At 51.8% G+C, this 19,611-nt stretch overlaps 1 protein-coding gene across 2 annotated transcripts; it reads right to left on the bottom strand.

Moving 5' to 3' along the window:
- Positions 1-276: 276 nt before the first annotated feature.
- On the bottom strand, positions 277-19,184 carry LOC119970765. 2 transcript variants are annotated; one of them, XM_038805914.1, is made up of 5 exons: positions 18,274-19,184; positions 16,993-17,388; positions 9,019-9,372; positions 4,100-4,199; positions 277-700 (listed from the first exon to the last, which is right to left on the bottom strand). In XM_038805914.1, exons 1-5 carry the CDS (start codon positions 18,338-18,340, stop codon positions 574-576), a joined length of 1,044 nt encoding a protein of 347 aa, XP_038661842.1. In that variant the 5' UTR covers positions 18,341-19,184; the 3' UTR covers positions 277-573. The 2 variants fall into 2 exon arrangements, with proteins under 2 accessions (XP_038661842.1, XP_038661843.1); XM_038805915.1 differs by having other exon boundaries at positions 18,270-18,381.
- Between the last annotated feature and the right edge of the window lie 427 nt (positions 19,185-19,611).

The raw sequence follows: 19,611 nt of genomic DNA, 5'->3' as shown, positions 1-19,611 counted from the left end.
TTGTTATTTCAATTCCAGCCAATGGCTGAAATTTTAATCAGGCTGTTAGATAAGAGGCTGGTTTAGCACACTGGGCTAAATCGCTGGCTTTTAAAGTAGACCCAGGCAGGCCAGCAGCACGGTTCAATTCCCGTACCAGCCTCCCCGAACAGGCTTGAAGGAGGCTTCAAATGAAGTTACTGTGAAAAGCCCCCAGTCGCCACATTCCGGCACCGGCTCGGGGAGGCCGGTACGGGAATTGAACCCGCGCTGCTGGCCTTGGTCTGCTTTACAAACCAGCTGTTTAGCCCCCTGTGGGGATACCCATGCTGTCACGGGGAGAACATGCAGACTCCACGCAGACAGTGACACAAGCCGGGAATCGAAACTGGGGCCCTTGAACTGTGAATCAACTGTGCTGGCCACTGTGCTACCGTGCTGCCGTGTTGATTCACAATCGCACATTTACACAGTCCCATCAAGACTATAAGATCACCACAGTGTGATGTAGAACATTGCCGACTAGCTGATTAACAGGAAGAATTTTGCTGAACCCAGGATCTCACAGTGAAGGATGATTAAAGCAAGCCCAGTTTAAACTGCTGGGTGAGATTCTGTGCGGGGCGAGTGGGATAGGTTTATGTTGCAGTTTATATATTTGGGTTCTTCTCTTCCTGCGATGGGTCGGTCCTTCCTGGGTTCTTCCTCAGCCTGATCCTTCCTGGGAATAAAGACAAGATCAATTAAAATGAGCCAAATTAACAGTAAGATAACATTTTCAACACCTCCAGATACAACAAGCACCTGTTTAAATAGGATTCCTCACACATTTAAAAACAGATCTAATCATTGGTACTTGTGTTAAATATTAACCGAGTGGGCAGGATTTTCGAATGGTCTTCCGTTCCCCAGTGTAATACCAAATAGGATCCTGAATTCTCACTCGCCGGGAGACAGATGGGCGGAGCAATCATCCAGAAGGCAGCATCCTAACTGGCTGCCTCTGCGTTCGTTGTCTGATTAAGGACACCATGCTGGTTCTCAATGTAACCGGCCCAGTCAGAGAGTTGGCAGATCTGGAGCCTTAAACAGGTGAGTGCTGCTCAGTCACGAGGATGCTGAGGCACATTGCTGAAGGTTTGAGATAGACTAGGTATGGTGGTATGATTTGCATAGCTGTCTGCCATTGGTGCAGAACACTGGCTTACCATTGGCCCCGGTCGGTCATGTGCCTCTCGACCGATTGGTTGAGACCAGTCATGTGACGGCTCTCCGAATGGTTGAACGGCTGAGTTAACCCCGCCTCCAGAGCGAGGTATAAATACCCAGAATGCCCGGCGGTCGTCCATTTACTGTAGTCGACCGCAGGGCTAACTTCTAGCTTATTAAAGCCTAACTTTCTTTTGTACAGCAACTCGTCTCGCGTTCGATTGATGGTTCATCACTAGGCCGGTGGGCCTTCACCGGGCACAGATCGCCGGTTCTGATGGATCCTCCAGGTTGCTGTACTGAGACCACCACCACTGAGCTGGCAGCCTCCACGAGTGGGGGGGCATCTGTTCCGTCACCGGCAAAATCCCAACAGGCCCAAGCATTCGCCTCTAATTGCCTCCAGGCACCTGTCGATGGATCAGCTTCCCAGGCCATCCATGGGAAACGTCCCCCGTTTAAGGAATGTGGTGGGAAGATGTCCTCAGGCAGTTTCCCCTCACACCCAGCCCCCCTCCACCTCCAAGCCCCTACGCTGCCTGTAGGACAGGAGAACGCAGCCCAAAAGGGAGGATTTTCTACCTCGTGATTTTGACACGAGTAACAAAAACTTGTGTTTATATAATCACACCTTCCATGTAGCAAAACGTCCCAAGACCATAACAGACAAAACCTGACACAGGAGATATTAGGACGGGTGAGCAAAAGCTTGGTCAGAGGGCACAGCAAGACTTCACGAGACTGTGAAAGCCTCATTGCCACGGTCTGAACAGCAGCCACTACCCAGAGTGCAATTCCTTTCCCCACTGCTGTGGCGAGTGGTTAGTTATTCTACAATAAATGGGAAAAAAACCTTAGATTGGAAAATTTCCAGGAGACTTACTGCCAATATTTATTCATTTAAAATTAATTATGGGATGTTGGCTTCACTGGCTAGGCCAGCGTTCGTTGCCCATCCCTAGATGTCCTTCAGAAGGTGGAGGTGAGCTGCCTTCTTGAACCGCTGCAGTCCACATGGTGTAGGTACACCCATTGTGCTGTTAGGGAGGGAGTTCCAGGATTTTGACCCAGCGACAGTGAAGGAACGGCCGATATATTTCCCAGTCAGGGAGGTGAGTGACTTGGAGGGGAACCTCCAGGTGATGGGGTTCCCAGGTATCTTCTGCTCTTGTCCTTCTAGATGGTAGAAATTGTGGGTTTGGAAGGTGCTGCCGAAGGAACTTTGGTGAGTTACTGCTGTGAATTTTGTCGATGGTACACACGGCTGCTACTGTGCATCAGTGGTCGAGGGACCCAGCACTGGAATCAAATAGAACTAAATCATATTTAAATCTTGTGATGAATGGTATCAGTAGCTGCTGTAACTGTACCTTACCTTTAATACATTGGCCTTTTAAGACCGGGCTTGGAACTCTGGGGGACTCCGCCTCTGGCTCCGCCCCCAGGAAACGGTATATAAGATGAGGCTCACTCGGCAGCATGTAATGAGCAGACTTCTCGGCTGCTGTTCAGTTCTCTAATAATTAAAGCCTTTGAATTACCAATCTTCTCCCCTGTGTCGTAATTGAAGGTATCTCAAATCTAATATCTCCTGCAGATATCCTACAGATTAAAGTAGACTCCAGCGAATGTGGAACGATCTTGTGGCGGAGTGGGTACCGTCTCTGCCTCTGAGCCAGGATTTCCTTTACGTGTCCCACCCCAGGACTTGGTGGCCAAGTAAGATGTGTTCATAACACGGCCAAACAGGTTGATTATTAAATCTTTCCAACACACGCCAATGACAGGCAATAAGGGCGGCGGAGATTCCTGATCAGCCAGGACAAGAAATCGGAGCCTCCGCCATCACTGTCCACAAACGCAGGTTACCACATGCATGTAAACATTAATGTCACGGTGACTCAGACTCCCTGTGTAAACTGCAGCACACCGTCATTGTGAATGGAGGTGGCCTGGGGGGGGGGGGGGGGGGGGGGGGTGTTAAATCAGGTCTGTGACACCTCAGCCGGTTCATGCTGTGAGGAGCTGAATCGTGCAGACCAGGAATGGGCCGGTTTCCATCCCCTGTCTGAGCTAATCCCAACTGGGCTGCAGTAGGAGCTGGTGTAACTGCGACAGGGATAGGGAGACTAAACATTGAGCAGGGTGCCTGCTCCCATTGTATCCAGTGACCTCTGCTGGACACACACTGTGCGGCTCAATCAGAGTGGCCCAGTGACCTGTGCTGGACACACACTGTGCGGCTCAATCAGAGTTGCCCAGTGACCTCTGCTGGACACACACTGTGCGGCTCAATCAGAGTGGCCCAGTGACCCCTGCTGGACACACACTGTGCGGCTCAATCAGAGTGGCCCAGTGACCCCTGCTGGACACACACTGTGCGGCTCAATCAGAGTGGCCCAGTGACCTGTGCTGGACACACACTGTGCGGCTCAATCAGAGTGGCCCAGTGACCACTGCTGGACACACACTGTGTGGCTCAATCAGAGTGGCCCAGTGACCTGTGCTGGACACACACTGTGCGGCTCAATCAGAGTGGCCCAGTGACCTGTGCTGGACACACACTGTGTGGCTCAATCAGAGTGGCCCAGTGACCTGTGCTGGACACACACTGTGTGGCTCAATCAGAGTGGCCCAGTGACCCGTGCTGGATACACACTGTGCGGCTCAATCAGAGTGGCCCAGTGACCTGTGCTGGACACACACTGTGCGGCTCAATCAGAGTGGCCCAGTGACCCCTGCTGGATACACACTGTGCGGCTCAATCAGAGTGGCCCAGTGACCTGTGCTGGACACACACTGTGCGGCTCAATCAGAGTGGCACCTCTGTTCAAATCTCCTGCCAAGACACACTGGCCAAGGGTCACCTGCGAATCGAGCTTTGCAAAGGCTCCCAGTAAAAATTCCATACCTGATTTTGTCCCTCAATAAAATGATCCACATCACGAGCAGGGGAAGGAGTTTCACTCCAAGTGGAATGCACAGTATCACAACGGGGAAGGGCTGTGCAGCTGAACAGAAAGGAAAGAGATCAAATCAGAGACAAAAGGTGAGAGACCAACAATATACAGACAATCGTCAGAGGGCTGGATTCAGCCAAATGGGAACAAAGTCCTCTCGGGAGCGCGTTTAGCCGCATGTTTCCCGGCGCTCGTAGTTCCAAGAAAGGCATGACCATTCAATGCGACTCACGCTGTATAAGGGGTCTGAACGAGGAATGTGCAGTCAAGGCCCCACAGACCCCTGTACAGTGGGAAGCTCCGCTGGCTGGAACTCCCCAGTGTAGTGAGAGATCTCAGAGGCCCCTGAAGTGACCCCCAACTTAACCCGCCCTCACCCCACCCCAGCCCGAACACACGACAGTAGGCCTGCCCGCACACCCCCCCAACACACATGCAGGTCACCCCTGGCCCGATCGCGCGGGTGCAAAAAATGCGAGCGTGGTGCCTTGACAGTGCCAACCTGGCAGTGGCCATGCCAGCTGGCAGTGCTACTTGGGCACCTTGGCACCAAAGTGGCACAGACAGGGTGCCAGGCTACCAACCTGCCCAAAGGGCATGTAGCTGGGGGACTTCAATCCCCTGGGAGACCCCCACGAGTGCCGTTCCGTCTGGTCCCCATTTGTGGGACCCAAGGTCCTGAGGTGAAAGGGTTGACTCTCAAAGCCTCAGGAACCTCCGCAATCCGCACATTGATATGCCCAAAATGGGCAGGATTTATATCGCAACATCTGACGAAATTGCCTTGGATCTCGCGAGGCGTTGCGAGCTGGGTAGAACTATCATGAGAATTTCGCTTTAAGAAATGTTTGGCTGCTCATGTTACTGCAGTGATGTCAGAGTGTGGGTGGAGCTGAGCTATGGCTCTGCTTTTTAGTTTCACTTTCAGAAAAGCTTGGGTGTGTCTGTTTTTTATTGGTTTTATTTGTTTTTTACTGGTCGCCGCATTCCGGCACCTGTTCGGGGCGGCTGGTACGGGAATTGAACCCACGCCGCTGGCCTTTGTCTGCTTTACAAGCCAGCTGTTTAGCCCACTGTGCTAAACCAGCAGAGAGCGAACATTGAAATAAGCACGATTTGATAGCCATTATGCAACATGACTGCAGGAGAACATGGACTGGGACCTGAATATTAGAGGGCATAGGATATTTAGGAAGGACAGGAAGCGAGGGCAAAGTGGACGGGTGGTTCTTAGCTAATGATGGTTTGGGTAGAGATGGGAAATAGTGAGGGGATTCTGGTGATGACATGGAGAGCAATCAAGAGGTCCTTGTAATTTGATGACTTTTGCTCAGTTTGTCGGGAGGTTTTGGCCGGGATTCTCCGCTAACCGGCGGGGTGGGCTGTACCGGCACCAAAGAGTGGCATGAACCACTCCGGCATCGGGCCACCCGGAAGGTGCGGAGGATTCTGCACCTTCGGGGGCTAGGCCGGAGCCGGCGTCGATGGCACCACGCCAACTGAAGGGCATGTGTGGGAGCGCCAGCGTGTTCTGCCGCACACGCAGAACCACTGCCGTATTTTCTGCGCATGCGCGGAGGGTTTCTTCTCCGCGCCGGCCACCGCGGAGCTTTAGACAGGCCGGCGCGGTAGGAAGGAGTGCCCCCACGGCACAGGCCCGCCCGCAGATCGGTGGGCCCCGATCGCGCGCCAGGCCACCGTGGGGTCCCACCCAGAGCCGGATCCCCCCTCGCCCCCCCCGAGGACTCAGCAGGCCGCCCCCAGAGCCAGGTCCCGCTGGTACGGACCTGGTGTAATCTATGCCGGCGGGACTGGCCGAAAACGGGCGGCCGCCTGGCCCATTGGAGAGTGGGGGGGGCTGCCCATTGGGGAGTGGGGAATCGGCAGGGGAGGGGGGGGCTGCCCATTGGGGAGTGGGGAATCGGCAGGGGGGGGGGCTGCCCATTGGGGAGTGGGGAATCGGCAGGGGGGGGGGGGCTGCCCATTGGGGAGTGGGGAATCGGCAGGGGAGGGGGGGGCTGCCCATTGGGGAGTGGGGAATCGGCAGGGGAGGGGGGGGATGCCCATCGGGGAGTGGGGAATCGGCAGGGGGGGGGGGGGGGGGGGCTGCCCATTGGGGAGTGGGGAATCGGCGGGGGAGGGGGGAGTGGGGGATGCCCATCCGGGAATGGAGAATCGCCGGCAGGGGGTTGGAGACTCCCGCCCATGGTGTTCCAACCCAGCAGGTTGGCATGGCCAACAGATGATCGACAGAGAACTGTCAAAAGCCTCGGCGAGGAAGGCCACGGGAAGGAAACCCCCAACATCAGTCTTCACGGTGGAAAACACCAGTGGGATGCCAGAGCTCCAGGAGAACCAGGGGGCAGAGGTGAGTGCAGCGACCATTACTAAGGAGGAGGTTCTGGGGAAACTGAAAGGTCTGAAGGTGGATTCGTCACCTGGACCGTATGGACTACACCCCAGGGTCCTAAAAGAGATAGCTGAGGAAATTGTGGAGGCATTGGTGATGATATTTCAGGAATCATCGGAGGCAGGGAGGGTCCCAGAGGTCTGGAAAGTGGCTAATGTAACACCGCTGTTTAAGAAGGGAAGGAGGCAGAAGGCGGGAAATTATTGGCCGGTTAGCCTGACTTCGGTCATTGGTAAGATTTTAGAGTCCATTATTAAAGATGAGATCACAGAGTACTTGGAAGTGCATGGTAAAATAGGACTGAGTTAGCACAGCTTTGTCAAAGGGAGGTCGTGTCTAACAAATCTCTTAGAGTTCTTTGAGGAGGTAACAAGGAAGTTAGACATAGGAGAACCAGTGGATGTGATTTATTTAGATTTCCAGAAGACCTTTGACAAGGTGCCGCATAGGAGACTGTTAAATAAATTAAGAGCCCATGGTGTAAAGGGTACGATCCTGGCATGGATAGAGGATTGGCTGACTGGCAGAAGGCAGAGAGTGGGGATAAAGGGGTCTTTTTCAGGGTGGCAGCCGGTGACTAATGGTGTGCCTCAGGGGTCGGTGTTGGGACCACAACATTTCACGATATACATCAATGATCTGGAAGAAGGAACTGAAGGTACTGTTGCTAAGTTTGCAGATGATGCAAAGATCTGCAGAGGGACAGGAAGTATTGAGGAAGGACTTGGACGGGCGAGGAGAGTGGGCAATGAAGTGGCAGATGGAATACAATGTGGAAAAATGTGAGGTTATGCACTTTGGAAGGAGAAATGGAGGCAGAGACTATTTTCTAAATGGGAAGATGCTTGGGAAATCAGAAGCACAAAGGGATTTGGGAGTCCTTGTTCACGATTCTCTTAAGGTGAACGTGCAGGTTCAGTCGGCAGTTAGGAAGGCAAATGCAACGTCAGCATTCATGTCGAGAGGGCGAGAATACAAGACCAGGGATGTACAGGCCCCCGACAAGGCGAACGCGTGAGGCCAGGGGGGGCCTGTAAAGAGGGCGAGGCTTTTCTCTCATTTAAAGAGTTTGGGTGCCAACGTGATGCTTTTACAAGATACCCATTTGCGGGTACAGGGCCAGGTTAGGCTCCGGAAGCCTGGGTGAGCCAGGTGTTTCATTCGGGCTTTGATAGTGGGGCTCGACGGGTGGCAATCTTCGTTAATAAAGGGTCCGGTTCCGGGGCGGAGAGGGTGATAACTGATCAGGGGACGGTATTTGATGGTTGCAGGTACATGAGAGGGAAAGTCGGAGGTCACTGCTATCATCCGCACCTTCCAGCATCTCCGAGACGTGTCCCTGTGCTCCATGGCCCTAAGCATTGAGACCCTGGTCGAGACGAGAGTGGGCCTCCAGGACTGGCAGCGCCAGGGGATGGCGGAGCCCCCAGAGCTGGTTCTGGCAAGCACCCCCTTTCCGAGGAAGAGCTTGGTCACCGGCCCACTGTCCTTCACTGTCACAGGGTCTAAATCCTGACACTCCCTCCCTAACAGCATTGTTGGTGGACCTACACCACAAGAAGGCAGCTCACTACCGCCTTCTCAAGGCCAATAATGGATGGAAAATAATTGCTGGCCTGGGCAACGAAGCCCACATCCCCCAAATAAACTTTAAAAAGTCCCCCATTCAAAACGGAGGTGAGAATTCTTTTCTTTGTGAGTCTTCCTCAGAGAGAAGTGGAGGCAGGATCATTGAATATTTCTAAGGCAAATTTCGATAGATTCTTGACTAACGAGGGAGTCAGAGTTATTAGAGTGGGGCAGCACGGTGGCGCAGTGGTTAGCATTGTTGCCTCACGGCGCCGAGGCTCCAGGTTCGATCCTGGCCCCGGGTCACTGTCCGTGCGGAGTTTGCACATTCTCCCCGAGTCTGCGTGGGTTTCGCCCCCACAACCCAAAGATGTGCAGGGTAGGTGGATTGGTCACACTAAATTGCCCCTTAATTGGAAAAAATGAATTGGATACTCTAAATTTATTTAAAAATTTATTAGAGTGGGCAGGAAGGTGACTAAAGGGCCAAAATCAGATCACCATGATCTTACTGAATAATGGAGCAGGCTCGAGGGGTCGAGTGGCCTACTCCCGCTTCTGATTCATATGTTCGTATGTGTCAATATCGGCCACAACACCAGGGATATCTTTTCTTCAAAATAGTACTATGGAATCTTCTGCTTGCTTCCGGGAGGACAGGCATGGCCTCAGTTTAATAAAACTTTGGAAAGGTGCAATTCCAACTCCCTTAGTACTACACTGGAGTGTAGAATTTATGCTCAAATCCTGGCGTGGGACTGGAACCCATTGCCCACTGACTCAGCAGCAAGAATGCTGCAATTGAGTCAGAGGGGATGAATGTTTTCGGTTACAGCACCCACCCTCAGTGTACACCCTCGATTCGCTGGGAACTCAACGCTGATTTCTTACCAGGCGTGACCTGCAGCCGAGTCTCATTCAGGATCAGGTTTTGATAATGGTACCGTTCCCCCTTGTACTCCACCAGACACACGTAAGTGAGATTATCATTCACGCTCAGCTGCTTTATCCTGATTGAGGCGTTTCCCTCCTTTAGGTTCCCGATGAGCTCGTATCGATTTTCACCGTTTACAGTTGTCCACAATCCATTTGGCTGGGGTGTAAATGTGACCACCCGTTCATAGGTCTCCTTCCTCATCCAGCTAACAGTGGTCAGGGTGTGGGAGTTACTGGGTATGAACGTACAGGGCAATGTAACCGAAGCTCCCTCAGTACCACTCACCACTGACTCATTTCCACCGGCAGCTGAGGAAAGGACAAACAACAGAATGATCAGTGTCTGGGTGATTTTGCAATCTGATGAGAGGATGTCAACATTAAAAAAAAATCTGAATATCTTGTTTCGACCGATCCAAGTCATGGGATTTCAGTTTCCTTTGAACAGAAGTGACTTTGTTTTACATCAACAAATAAAACAAGCACTATGAACTTCACAATATAGTTTGTAACTTTATATATTATACACTCAGGTTTGCTTCCTACTTCTCCCAAGAATTCTCTTGTAAGACGTATCAGTCTTAAAGTTAATTACTTCTGTTGGGACCACCCAGCAGTGTGCGGCAGCCCAGAGACTTCTCATTAGCTCCATCTATTCTCAGAAGGAAATCTTTCATTTCCCTTCGCTCTTTTTTTAGGTCTTTTTTTATTCTCTCCTGGGCGGGGCCAGCATTCGTTGCCCGTCCCTAATTGCCCTTCAACTGATCGGCCATTTCAGAGGGCAGTTAAGAGCTGTGGATCTGGAGACCAGGGAAGGAGGGCAGATAGGTTCCCTTCCTAAAAGTGTCACAATATGCACCCATGCACATCATGAGGTAAAAGCAGGCAGTGACAGACACCCGGATGATCCAATCAATAGACAGAACAGAGCACGACCAATCACCAGACAGAACACCAGAAGGTGGTCTCCCACTATTAAACACACGAGGCATCAGCACTCCCGCCTCTTTCCACTGGTGACAACTGTAGTGACAGCCAGGGTGTACAAATCATTCAACACCTTCTACACGTGGCTCAGAGCTGGCCTGGTCTAGATAGTTAATGTTAGTTTACTAGAGTAGTAGAGAGTCACCCCGCAGGCAGCTGTGTGCTTCGTTACTGAAGTTCAATAAATCTTATATTGAACCAACGCCCACGTTTGGCGTATACTTGATCAGCTAACTGCATCATGTGCAGCCCGTGTTACCCCAGGGTGAGCAACACGACAAAAAGGACATTAGCGAACAAGATGGGGTATTTAGGACAATTGATAGTTTTGGGGTGACGAATTATGTGAATAAGACACTGAAGACTCAGGTACAAGTTTGACCGGTTTATCCTGCTAACGTGCCTGGAGAGCACGACGTCAGAGGGACGTCCGATGCAGGGTTGTTCCAGGTTCCACATCCGCCCTGTTTAAGTCGAGCACACAGCGCATTGCCTGAATTCCAAACATGTTCGCATATGAGCCACAGGTGGAATTTCTGGAGTGTATACGGGATGTTTTTCTGGGCCAATGGCCAACCAAGGAAAATTAGAGATAGTGGGATTCTCCGTTCGGGAGACAATGGTCAAATATCGAAACTCGCTCCCCCTCAGGAGTTGATATTTTTCCATCAACCCCTCAAGTCACGCAAACCTACCCTTCACAAACAGATCCCTAATCCACTCGACCCAATCCCACTTCCAAATCCTGGACGTTGTATCTCTCCCAGCTGGTACAAATTGGTGGCATTACTGACATGCCCCCTAATCTAGAAGGTTCCCTGACTTGATTCCACATTTTTAGAGATGCCACCACTAGTGGGCCTCAGTCCTGACAATCGCCGTGGGAGCACTATGTAACAGTCTCACCAAGGAAATTAACATTGGACCAAATCCGAATCGTCCCAGAGCCTCAAAGAGGTACCTCCACTCCACCCAATCAAAAGCCTTCTCTGCGTCTTTGGAGATGAATACTTCAGACACCTTCCCCCTAGATGGACACATGACCACATCCAAGAGTCGCCTGATATTGGCCAACACGTGTCGACCCTTAACAAACCCAGTCTGGTCCTCAGAGACCACCTCTGGCAAACAACCTTCCAGATGCTTCACTAAAACCTTGGCAAGCACCTTAGCATCAGTATTCAGTCAAGAAATAGGCCTATAAGACCCGTACTCCACTGGATCCTTGTCCTTCTTTGGGATCAGGGAGATTGATGCCTTCGCTAACATGGCTGGCAGCTCCCGCGTCCCCCCCCCCCACCTCCGTGACAGAAAGTGATTGAATAATGTGCTGCCAATGATACTGCAAACCGCTTGTAAAGTTCCACTGGGAAGCCGTCTGTTCCCGGTGCTTTGACTCAGGCCTGTACAGGTCCTGGTAGAATACCTCATGCACTATTAACTTTGTCTGGCGCCGTCACCAGCCCTCCAACCTCATCCTTAACCTGGGCTATCTCTCGTGTGGCCACCTGTCGTCTCAGCTGGTGAGCCAATAGATACTTGCCTTCGGGGCTGGTTTAGCACCGTGGGCTAAATAGCTGGCTTTAAAAGCAGACCAAGGCAGGCCAGCAGCACAGTTCAATTTCCGTACCAGCCCATTGGCTCCAGTCAGCGGAGCGGGAGCCACTCCGGCGCGGGCTTAGCCCCTAAAGGTGTGGAGAATTCTGCACCTTTGGGGAGGCCCGACGCCGGAGTGGTTGGCGCCACTCCGCTACGCCGGGACCCCCCGCCCCGCCGGGTAGGGGAGAGTTATGCCCCTGTACTCCTGGGAGTGATGGTGGATGAGTATACTGCGATAGTGATATTGGATCATGCACCACATCATGTGGATGCGAGGCTGGAGACTGGTCGAGCCCAGTGCCCCCCCCCCCCCCCCCCCCCCCCCCCCCCGTGGAGGTTAGACGTGGTGTTTCTGGCAGACAAGGAGTTCTGTGAGAGGGTAGACTCGGCCATCGGGAACTATGTCGATTTCAACCAGAATGGGGAAGCTTGCCCTCTACATTCTGGGAAGCGCTGAAGCGGGTGATCAGGGGGGGCAGTAATCTAACACAAGGCCCACAGGGACAAGATGGGGTCGGGAGGGTGGACAGGCAGAGGTTGGGCGACTCAATTGTGGAGGTGGACCAGTCGTACTCCACAGGCCCGACAAAGGAGCTGCCAGCGGAGGGCAAGAGGTTAGGGATGGAATTTGATTTGGTATCAATTGTTCAGGGAGTATTTTATGAGTATTGGGAGAAATGGAAAAAAAGTGAAAATCACTTATTGTCACGAGTAGGCTTCAATGAAGTTACTGTGAAAAGCCCCTAGTCGCCACATTCCGGCGCCTGTTCGGGGAGGCCGGTACGGGAATTGAACCCGCGCTGCTGGCATTATTCTACATTACAAGCCAGCTGTTAAGCCCACTGTGTTAAACCAGCCCCTGCAACATGACTTGCGAATTTTTATACTCAATGCCCCGGCATGCCGTATGCCTTCTTGACTAACTTCTCCACCTGTGTTGCCCCTTTCAATGACCTGTGGACCTGTACACCTAGATCTCTCTGATTGTCAATGCTCTTGTGGGTTCTACCATTCACTGTATATTCTCTACCTGTATTAGATCTTCCAAAATGCATTACCTCACATTTGTCTGGATTAAACTCCATCTGCCATCTCTCTGACCAAGTCTTCAAATTATCTAAATCCTGCTGTATCCTCTGATAGTCCTCATCGCTATCCGCAATTCCACCAACCTTTGTGTGGTCCGCAAACTTACTAATCAGACCAGTTACATTTTCCTCTAAATCATTTATATATACTATGAACAGCAAAGGTCCCAGCACTGATCCCTGCGGAACACCACTAGTCACAGCCCTCCAATCAGAAAAGCACCCTACCATTGCTACTCTCTGCCTTCTATGACCTAGCCAGTTCTGTATCCACCTTGCCAGCACATCCCTGATCCCGTGTGACTTCACCTTTTGTACCAATCTGCCATGAGGGACCTTGTCTGAAGTCCAACATCCACTGCCCTACCTGCATCAATCATCTTTATGACCTCCTCAAAAGACTCTTATCAAGTTAGTGAGACACGACCTCCCCATCACAAAACCGTGCTGCCTCTCACTAATACGGCCACTTGCTTCCAAATGGGAGTAGATCCTGTCTCCAAGAATTCTCTCCAGTAATTTCCCTGCCACTGACGTAAGGCTCACCGGCCTGTAGTTCCCTGGATTATCCTTGCTACCATTCTTAAACAAAGGAACAACATTGGCTATTCTCCAGTCCTCCGAGACATCACTTGAAGACAGTGAGGATGTCACGGCCTCAGCAATTTCCTTTCTTGTCTCTTTCAGTATTCTGGGGTAGATCCCATCAGGCCCTGGGGACCTATCCACCTTGATATTTTTCAAGACGCCCAACAACTCGTCTTTTTGGATCTCAATGTGACCCAGGCTATCTACACACCCTTCTCCAGGCTCAACATCCACCAATTCCTTCTCTTTGGTGAATACTGATGCAAAGTATTCATTTAGTACCTCGCCCATTTTCTCTGGCTCCATGCATAGATTCCCTCCCCTGTCCTTTAGTGGGCCAACCCTTTCCCTGGCTACCCTCTTGCTTTTTATGTACGTGTAAAAATGCCACAATTGATAAAGGCAAGTGTCCCATATGCCCTTTTTCACCACCCTATTAACCTCCCCATCTGTCTTTAGAGATCTACGGACAAACACGCCAAGGTCCCTTTGTTCCTCGGAACTTCCAGTGTCAAACCTTTCACAGTGATTAGCACTGTTGCTTCCCAGCGGCAGGGCCCCAGGTTCGATTCCTGGCTTGGGTCGAGTGTGGAGTCTGCACGCTCTCCCGTGTCTGCGTGGGTTTCCTTTGGATGTTCCGGTTTCCTCCCACAGTCGAAAGATGTGCTATTAGGTGAATTGGACTTTCTGAATTCTCCCTCTGTGTACCCGAACAGGCGCCAGAATGTGGCGACGAGGTGATTTTCACAGTAACTTCATTGCAGTGTTAATGTAAGCCTACTTGTGACACTAATAAAGATTATTATTACAATCCTCAGCTGCGTCTCCTGCAAGAAGATTACATCGGCATTCAAGCTCTTCAAGTGAGTGAATCCCCCATGTGAAAATGAAATGAAAATCGCTTATTGTCACGAGTAGGCTTCAAATGAAGTTACTGTGAAAAGCCCCTGGTCGCCACATTCCGACGCCTGTTCGGGGAGGCTGGTACGGGAATTGAACCGTGCTGCTGGCCTGCCTTGGTCTGCTTGCAAAGCCAGCGATTTAGCCCAGTGTGCTGAACCAGACAGTAGCCTGGGACCAGGATCGAACCCGGGTCCTCGGCGCCGTAGGCAGCAGTGCCAACTACTGCACCACCGTGCTGACTATGTGCTACGTGACCATCCTGACAGGGGGTCTCTGACACCCCCCCCCCCTTTATCTGCCACATCCACCTCATGAGGAGATTGAGCTGACTCCAGGCCTACCTTGGTTCCACGCCCACCCAAAATGGCCACCATCACCGCCCAAATCCAACCACAAACCACATCTCGGCAACAAGGACTCCTACATCAGACTCCTATTTGTAGACTGCAGCTCCACCTGGTTTAGGGGCTGGTTTAGCTCACAAGGCTAAATCGCTGGCTTACCAAGCAGGCCAGCAGCACGGTTCGATTCCCGTACCAGCCTCCCCGGACAGGCGCCGGAATGTGGCAACTAGGGGCTTTTCACAGTAACTTCATTGAAGCCTACTCGTGACAATAAGCGATTTTCATTTCATTTTCATTTCACCTTCAACACCATGATCCCAGCCAAGCTCATATCAAAGCTCCAAAACCTAGGACTTGGCTCCTCCCTCTGCAACTGGATCCTCGACTTTCTGACCCACAGACCACAATCGGTAAGGATAAACACCAACACCTCCTCCACAATAGTCCTCAATACCGGGGCCCCGTCAGGCTGCGTACTTAGTCCCCTACTATACCCCCTGTACACACACGACTGTGTGGCAAAATTTGGTTCCACCTCCATCGACAGGTTTGCTGACGATACGACCATAATGGCGAGCACTTGACTCATAACCCGCTTAAGTCTGACTTACCCAAGTTTGGGCAGAAAACCGAGCTGCAACTAGATATGCAAAGGAAGTATCGTGACCACAGGAAGTCAGGAGACGTTGTCAATTATTTTTGTCCGGAATTTTAGAGACGGCGCCCTTTGGATCCCGGGGAGTGTGTTGGAGAAAACTGGGCCCGTATCTTATCAGGTCGAGACCCAAGGGAAGGCCTTGCGTCAGCACATTGACCATCTCGAGATCGCACCTCAGAGGGTGCCCGGCCAGAGACGTTGGTACCTCCACCACCTCATGGACTACTCCAAGGAATGCAGCCCGCTGTGGTTCAAAACCCAGGCCGTCAAGACGATGACAATTTAGGCTTGGAGATGGACACTAAAGCGCCTGCACTCACAGACGATGTCGTGTCCAGAGCAGACCCCCCCCCCCCCCCTCTCCCCCCCCCCCCCCCCCCCCCGGCTCCCGGCTGTATCCCTCCAGAGGTCTCGAAAAATGTCACCTGACCCAGGCCCGGCACTGGCGGAAGCGCAACCATGTGGGAAGCGGCACAGAAGGCCTCCTCCAGATTATGCAGAGGGGGTGCTTTCAGATTTGAGGCGTGGCCCACGGGAATACTCTGATTGATCTCCCTGTGGGACTCGTGGAATCTGAGCTTCCCGCTAGTGGGCGGAGGCCAGGTCAGCTGGGGCTCACATGAACACAGTATAAAGGCCGACCCAGCCAGGGACCGGCAAGTTGGCTGTCCTAACAGAACTTTAGTCTGTGTATATATTTGCTGCCATCGGCAGACTTTTTGTGACTGTAAATAAACAGATGTTCACCCTCCCGTTCTGCTTCCTGGATCTTAATACCCACCCTGAATCTCTATCTCTCCTTTCCCCACTCTGACTCTCTATCTTTCTCTCCTTTCCCCACTCTGACTCTCTATCTTTCTCTCCTTTCCCCACTCTGACTCTCTATCTTTCTCTCCTTTCCCCACTCTGACTCTCTATCTTTCTCTCCTTTCCCCACTCTGACTCTCTATCTTTCTCTCCTTTCCCCACTCTGACTCTCTATCTTTCTCTCCTTTCCCCACTCTGACTCTCCTTTCTCCACTCTGACTCTCTATCTTTCTCTCCTTTCCCTACTCTGACTCTCTATCTTTCTCTCCTTTCCCCACTCTGACTCTCTATCTTTCTCTCCTTTCCCCACTCTGACTCTCTATCTTTCTCTCCTTTCCCCACACTGACTCTCTATCTTTCTCTCCTTTCCCCACTCTGACTCTCTATCTTTCTCTCCTTTCCCCACTCTGACTCTCTATCTTTCTCTCCTTTCCCCACTCTGACTCTCTATCTTTCTCTCCTTTCCCCACTCTGACTCTCTATCTTTCGCTCCTTTCCCCACTCTGACTCTCTATCTTTCTCTCCTTTCCCCACTCTGACTCTCTATCTTTCTCTCCTTTCCCCACTCTGACTCTCTATCTCTCCTTTCCCCATTCTGACTCTCTATCGTTCTCTCCTTTCTCCACTCTGACTCTCTCCCTCTATCCCCTCACTCTCTCTGACTCTTTTTCACGAATGCTCACTCCGACTCTCTCACTCCCTTTCACACTCTGACTATCCCTGTTGCCGCTCACCTGCTGAAATGCCTCCCTGGAATCCCTGAGTAGCCAATCAGAGCGTTCTACCTGAATGGCCATTCAGTGCACTGAAAGACCATCCAATCAGGTCAATGGAAATGTGTCCCGTTTATAAACCGTTTGGAGCAAAATAAATCACCTCCACGGCCGTTTGGGCGTCTCTACCCATTGAACTGGAGGTGGAGGGGGCAGCTGCCACCCTGAACATCGATACTCACCTCTCACTTTCAGAATGGTTCCTCTCAGTGTGTGAAATTTGCCGATATTGAGCTCCACACAGCAGTGATAAACATCACTGTCCGCCCGGCTCAGTCGCTCCATCATTATTGAGGCATCATTGTTGCGGAGATCGCCCACGAATCGGAATCGGCTCCTAGCATCCCGCTGCTTCCCACTCTCACACGGTTCACCCTGTGAAGGGTCTGCACCAGGATATGTACATCGGAAAGTTATTTCATGATTCACTGAGTCAGAGGTGTACCACATCACGGAGCCGGTGACGCTCTGATTAGGGGGTGGGGGGTGGGTGAAACGACACGGCAGGACAGCCGTTCCCCCTTCCCCCACACTCACGCCATCCGCCACGGTCATTGTCCAATTATTCAGAGAATACCCTGTGCGGAGAGAGAGAGAATATTAAAACAGCACAGGGACAGACAGCAGTGTGTCAAAAACAAACTGCGAGGCTCAATATACTGAGTCTGTTACAGAGTGAAAATAGATACATCATCTCGTCAGACTGCGATTGTCCAATCCTGATGCAGTGACAGTGCGGGCTTGCACGTTTTTAAAAAATATTCGTTCATGGGCTGTGGGTCTCGTTGGCTGGGTCAGCATTTGCTGCCCATGCCCGAGGTCAATTAAGAGTCAACCAAGTTGCTGTGTGTCTGGAGTCACATGTAGGCCAGACCAGGTACGGAGGGCAGATTTCCTTCCCTTGGACGGCACAGTGGTTGGCACTGCAGCCTCACAGCATCAGGGTCCCGGGTTCAATTCCGGCCTTGGGTCACTGTCTGTGTGGAGTTTGCACGTTCTCCCCATGTCAGTGTGGGTTTCCTCCGAGTGCTCTGGTTTCCTCCCATGGTCCAAAGGTGTGCAGGTTAGGTGGGGTGGGGTTATGGGGATAGGGCGGAGGAGTGGGGCTAGATAGGGTGGTCTTTCAAAGGGTGGGTGCAGACTTTCTGTACTGTAGGGATTCTATGAAACTTGAAGGGCGTTAGTGAGCCAGATCCAAGTGGATGGAATTCAGACCCCAATCATTGAATCTGGGCTCAGGCTCGAGTTGGGGGAGGGGGGGGGGGGGGGGGGGGGGGGGTGCTGCATGGCCTAGTCCTGGATCATGTTCTCTGCACCTTGCTCAAATCTTCCCAATCATTCTACCCCACCCTGTTCCACCAGCTCTGCTTTGGACATCACCCACTCTAGAATCCGACAGGGAAGTAATAAAAAGCACAATTCAAAACAACTTTGAGGAATTATTAGGAAGAAGCAGCACCTACTGTAACCCAGCACCGGGACAGACAGCAGGAGTGTGGAGAGCCGAACGTAGACAGAAGCCACCGCCATTCCTTCAGTCTTTCACCTCTCTCACTCGCTGCTCCTTGTCTATTGACACTGAAATGCAGAAATTACTCAAGATATTTGTTCACACTTGTGAAATCGCCCTAAATGGATGAGACAGCTTCCTGAATTTACTGAATAACAGGAAACCTGTTTAATTCAAAACAAGTGGCAGAAAAATTGTCGAGAGGCAAACAGGGTTAACGGGCACGGTTTAACGGGACTATAGCGTCACCGGGGCCACACTTCCATCCTTTCCCGCACTGACGAGGTCATCTCCCCATGCAGGGAGAGTATTCACGGACCTCCCCCTCCCCCATTGCACCCAACGTAGGTGCTCTTTGAACTTCCCATCACCCCCATCTCTTGAGGGCAGGCATTCCCGGGCCCGATACTTGGCATGGCCAATCTGCCATTCCCAAAAAGTGTCCAGAAAGGCAGGTGAAACAATTGACTGTTTCGTAACAGATCTCAGGCTGATTCCGTGGCGCACTTGAAAAAACGGCGTGCTCCCGACGGTGGCATTTTGCACACGACGCAACATGTTAAAGCTGTGGCCACGCCCACCCAGTGAAACAATGCCTTCAGCGAGACCTGTACGAAATGTCACAGACGGAATCATTTCGCTGTGCAGAGCCGCACGGGAACTACATTGCCACAGCGTAAAAAGGGAAGTGCAGTTACCAAAGACAGAACTTATACACTTATAAATGACCCTAACTTAACTTCCAGGTGACTGGCAAGTACAGAGCAGATATGGCCTTATCTAGGATCTGGTAGTGTGGCAGTGCTGGAGTTCTTGTAGCTGGATGCCTGTGTCCTCGGCTCTGGTCCCTCTGTGGATGGCGTGGATGGTTCTCCCCTTGGTTGGTGATGGATTCACCGTTGTTCTTGGCTGTCGAGAGAGCGAGTGGTGGGCTACGCAGCACCTTTCGTCCTTCTAGCTTTCGTACCCTTTTGGGTGGTCCCAGGTGAAGGTCCAATGGATGGATAGGGTCTCGATCACCCTGATCTATCCTGACCAATTGGGGTCGGACCCCTTGTGATGCACTATCAATTACGACGAGACGAGAGTGGAGTGTAATCGAGGCTTTATTACAACAGGGATGTGTGGCCTGCTGCAGCTGCTGCTGAAATGGCTGCAGCTCGGTGAGCACACACATTTATACTCTGCCTACTGGACGGAGCCAGCAGGCAGGGATCTATCCCCGTGCCTGTAGTACAGGGGCCTTACCATATTACTTCTCATATGCGTCATATAGACAAACAGTGGTGAT

This window comes from Scyliorhinus canicula, chromosome 8, assembly GCF_902713615.1.
Source record: "Scyliorhinus canicula chromosome 8, sScyCan1.1, whole genome shotgun sequence".
Classification (NCBI taxonomy): domain Eukaryota; kingdom Metazoa; phylum Chordata; class Chondrichthyes; order Carcharhiniformes; family Scyliorhinidae; genus Scyliorhinus; species Scyliorhinus canicula.
This window is presented reverse-complemented; position numbering and strand designations above follow the sequence as displayed.

What these genes read in the sequence shown, in the direction of transcription:
- LOC119970765 (XM_038805914.1), bottom strand. Translation starts at nt 18,340, where the DNA reads ATGGCGGTGGCTTCTGTCTACGTTCGGCTCTCCACACTCCTGCTGTCT. An exon ending in TCGGCTGCAGGTCACGCCTG is followed by an intron (nt 4,200 to 9,018) that starts GTAAGAAATCAG and finishes CTTTCTGTTCAG; the next exon opens with CTGCACAGCCCTTCCCCGTT. An exon ending in TTATTGAGGGACAAAATCAG is followed by an intron (nt 701 to 4,099) that starts GTATGGAATTTT and finishes CTTTATTCCCAG; the next exon opens with GAAGGATCAGGCTGAGGAAG.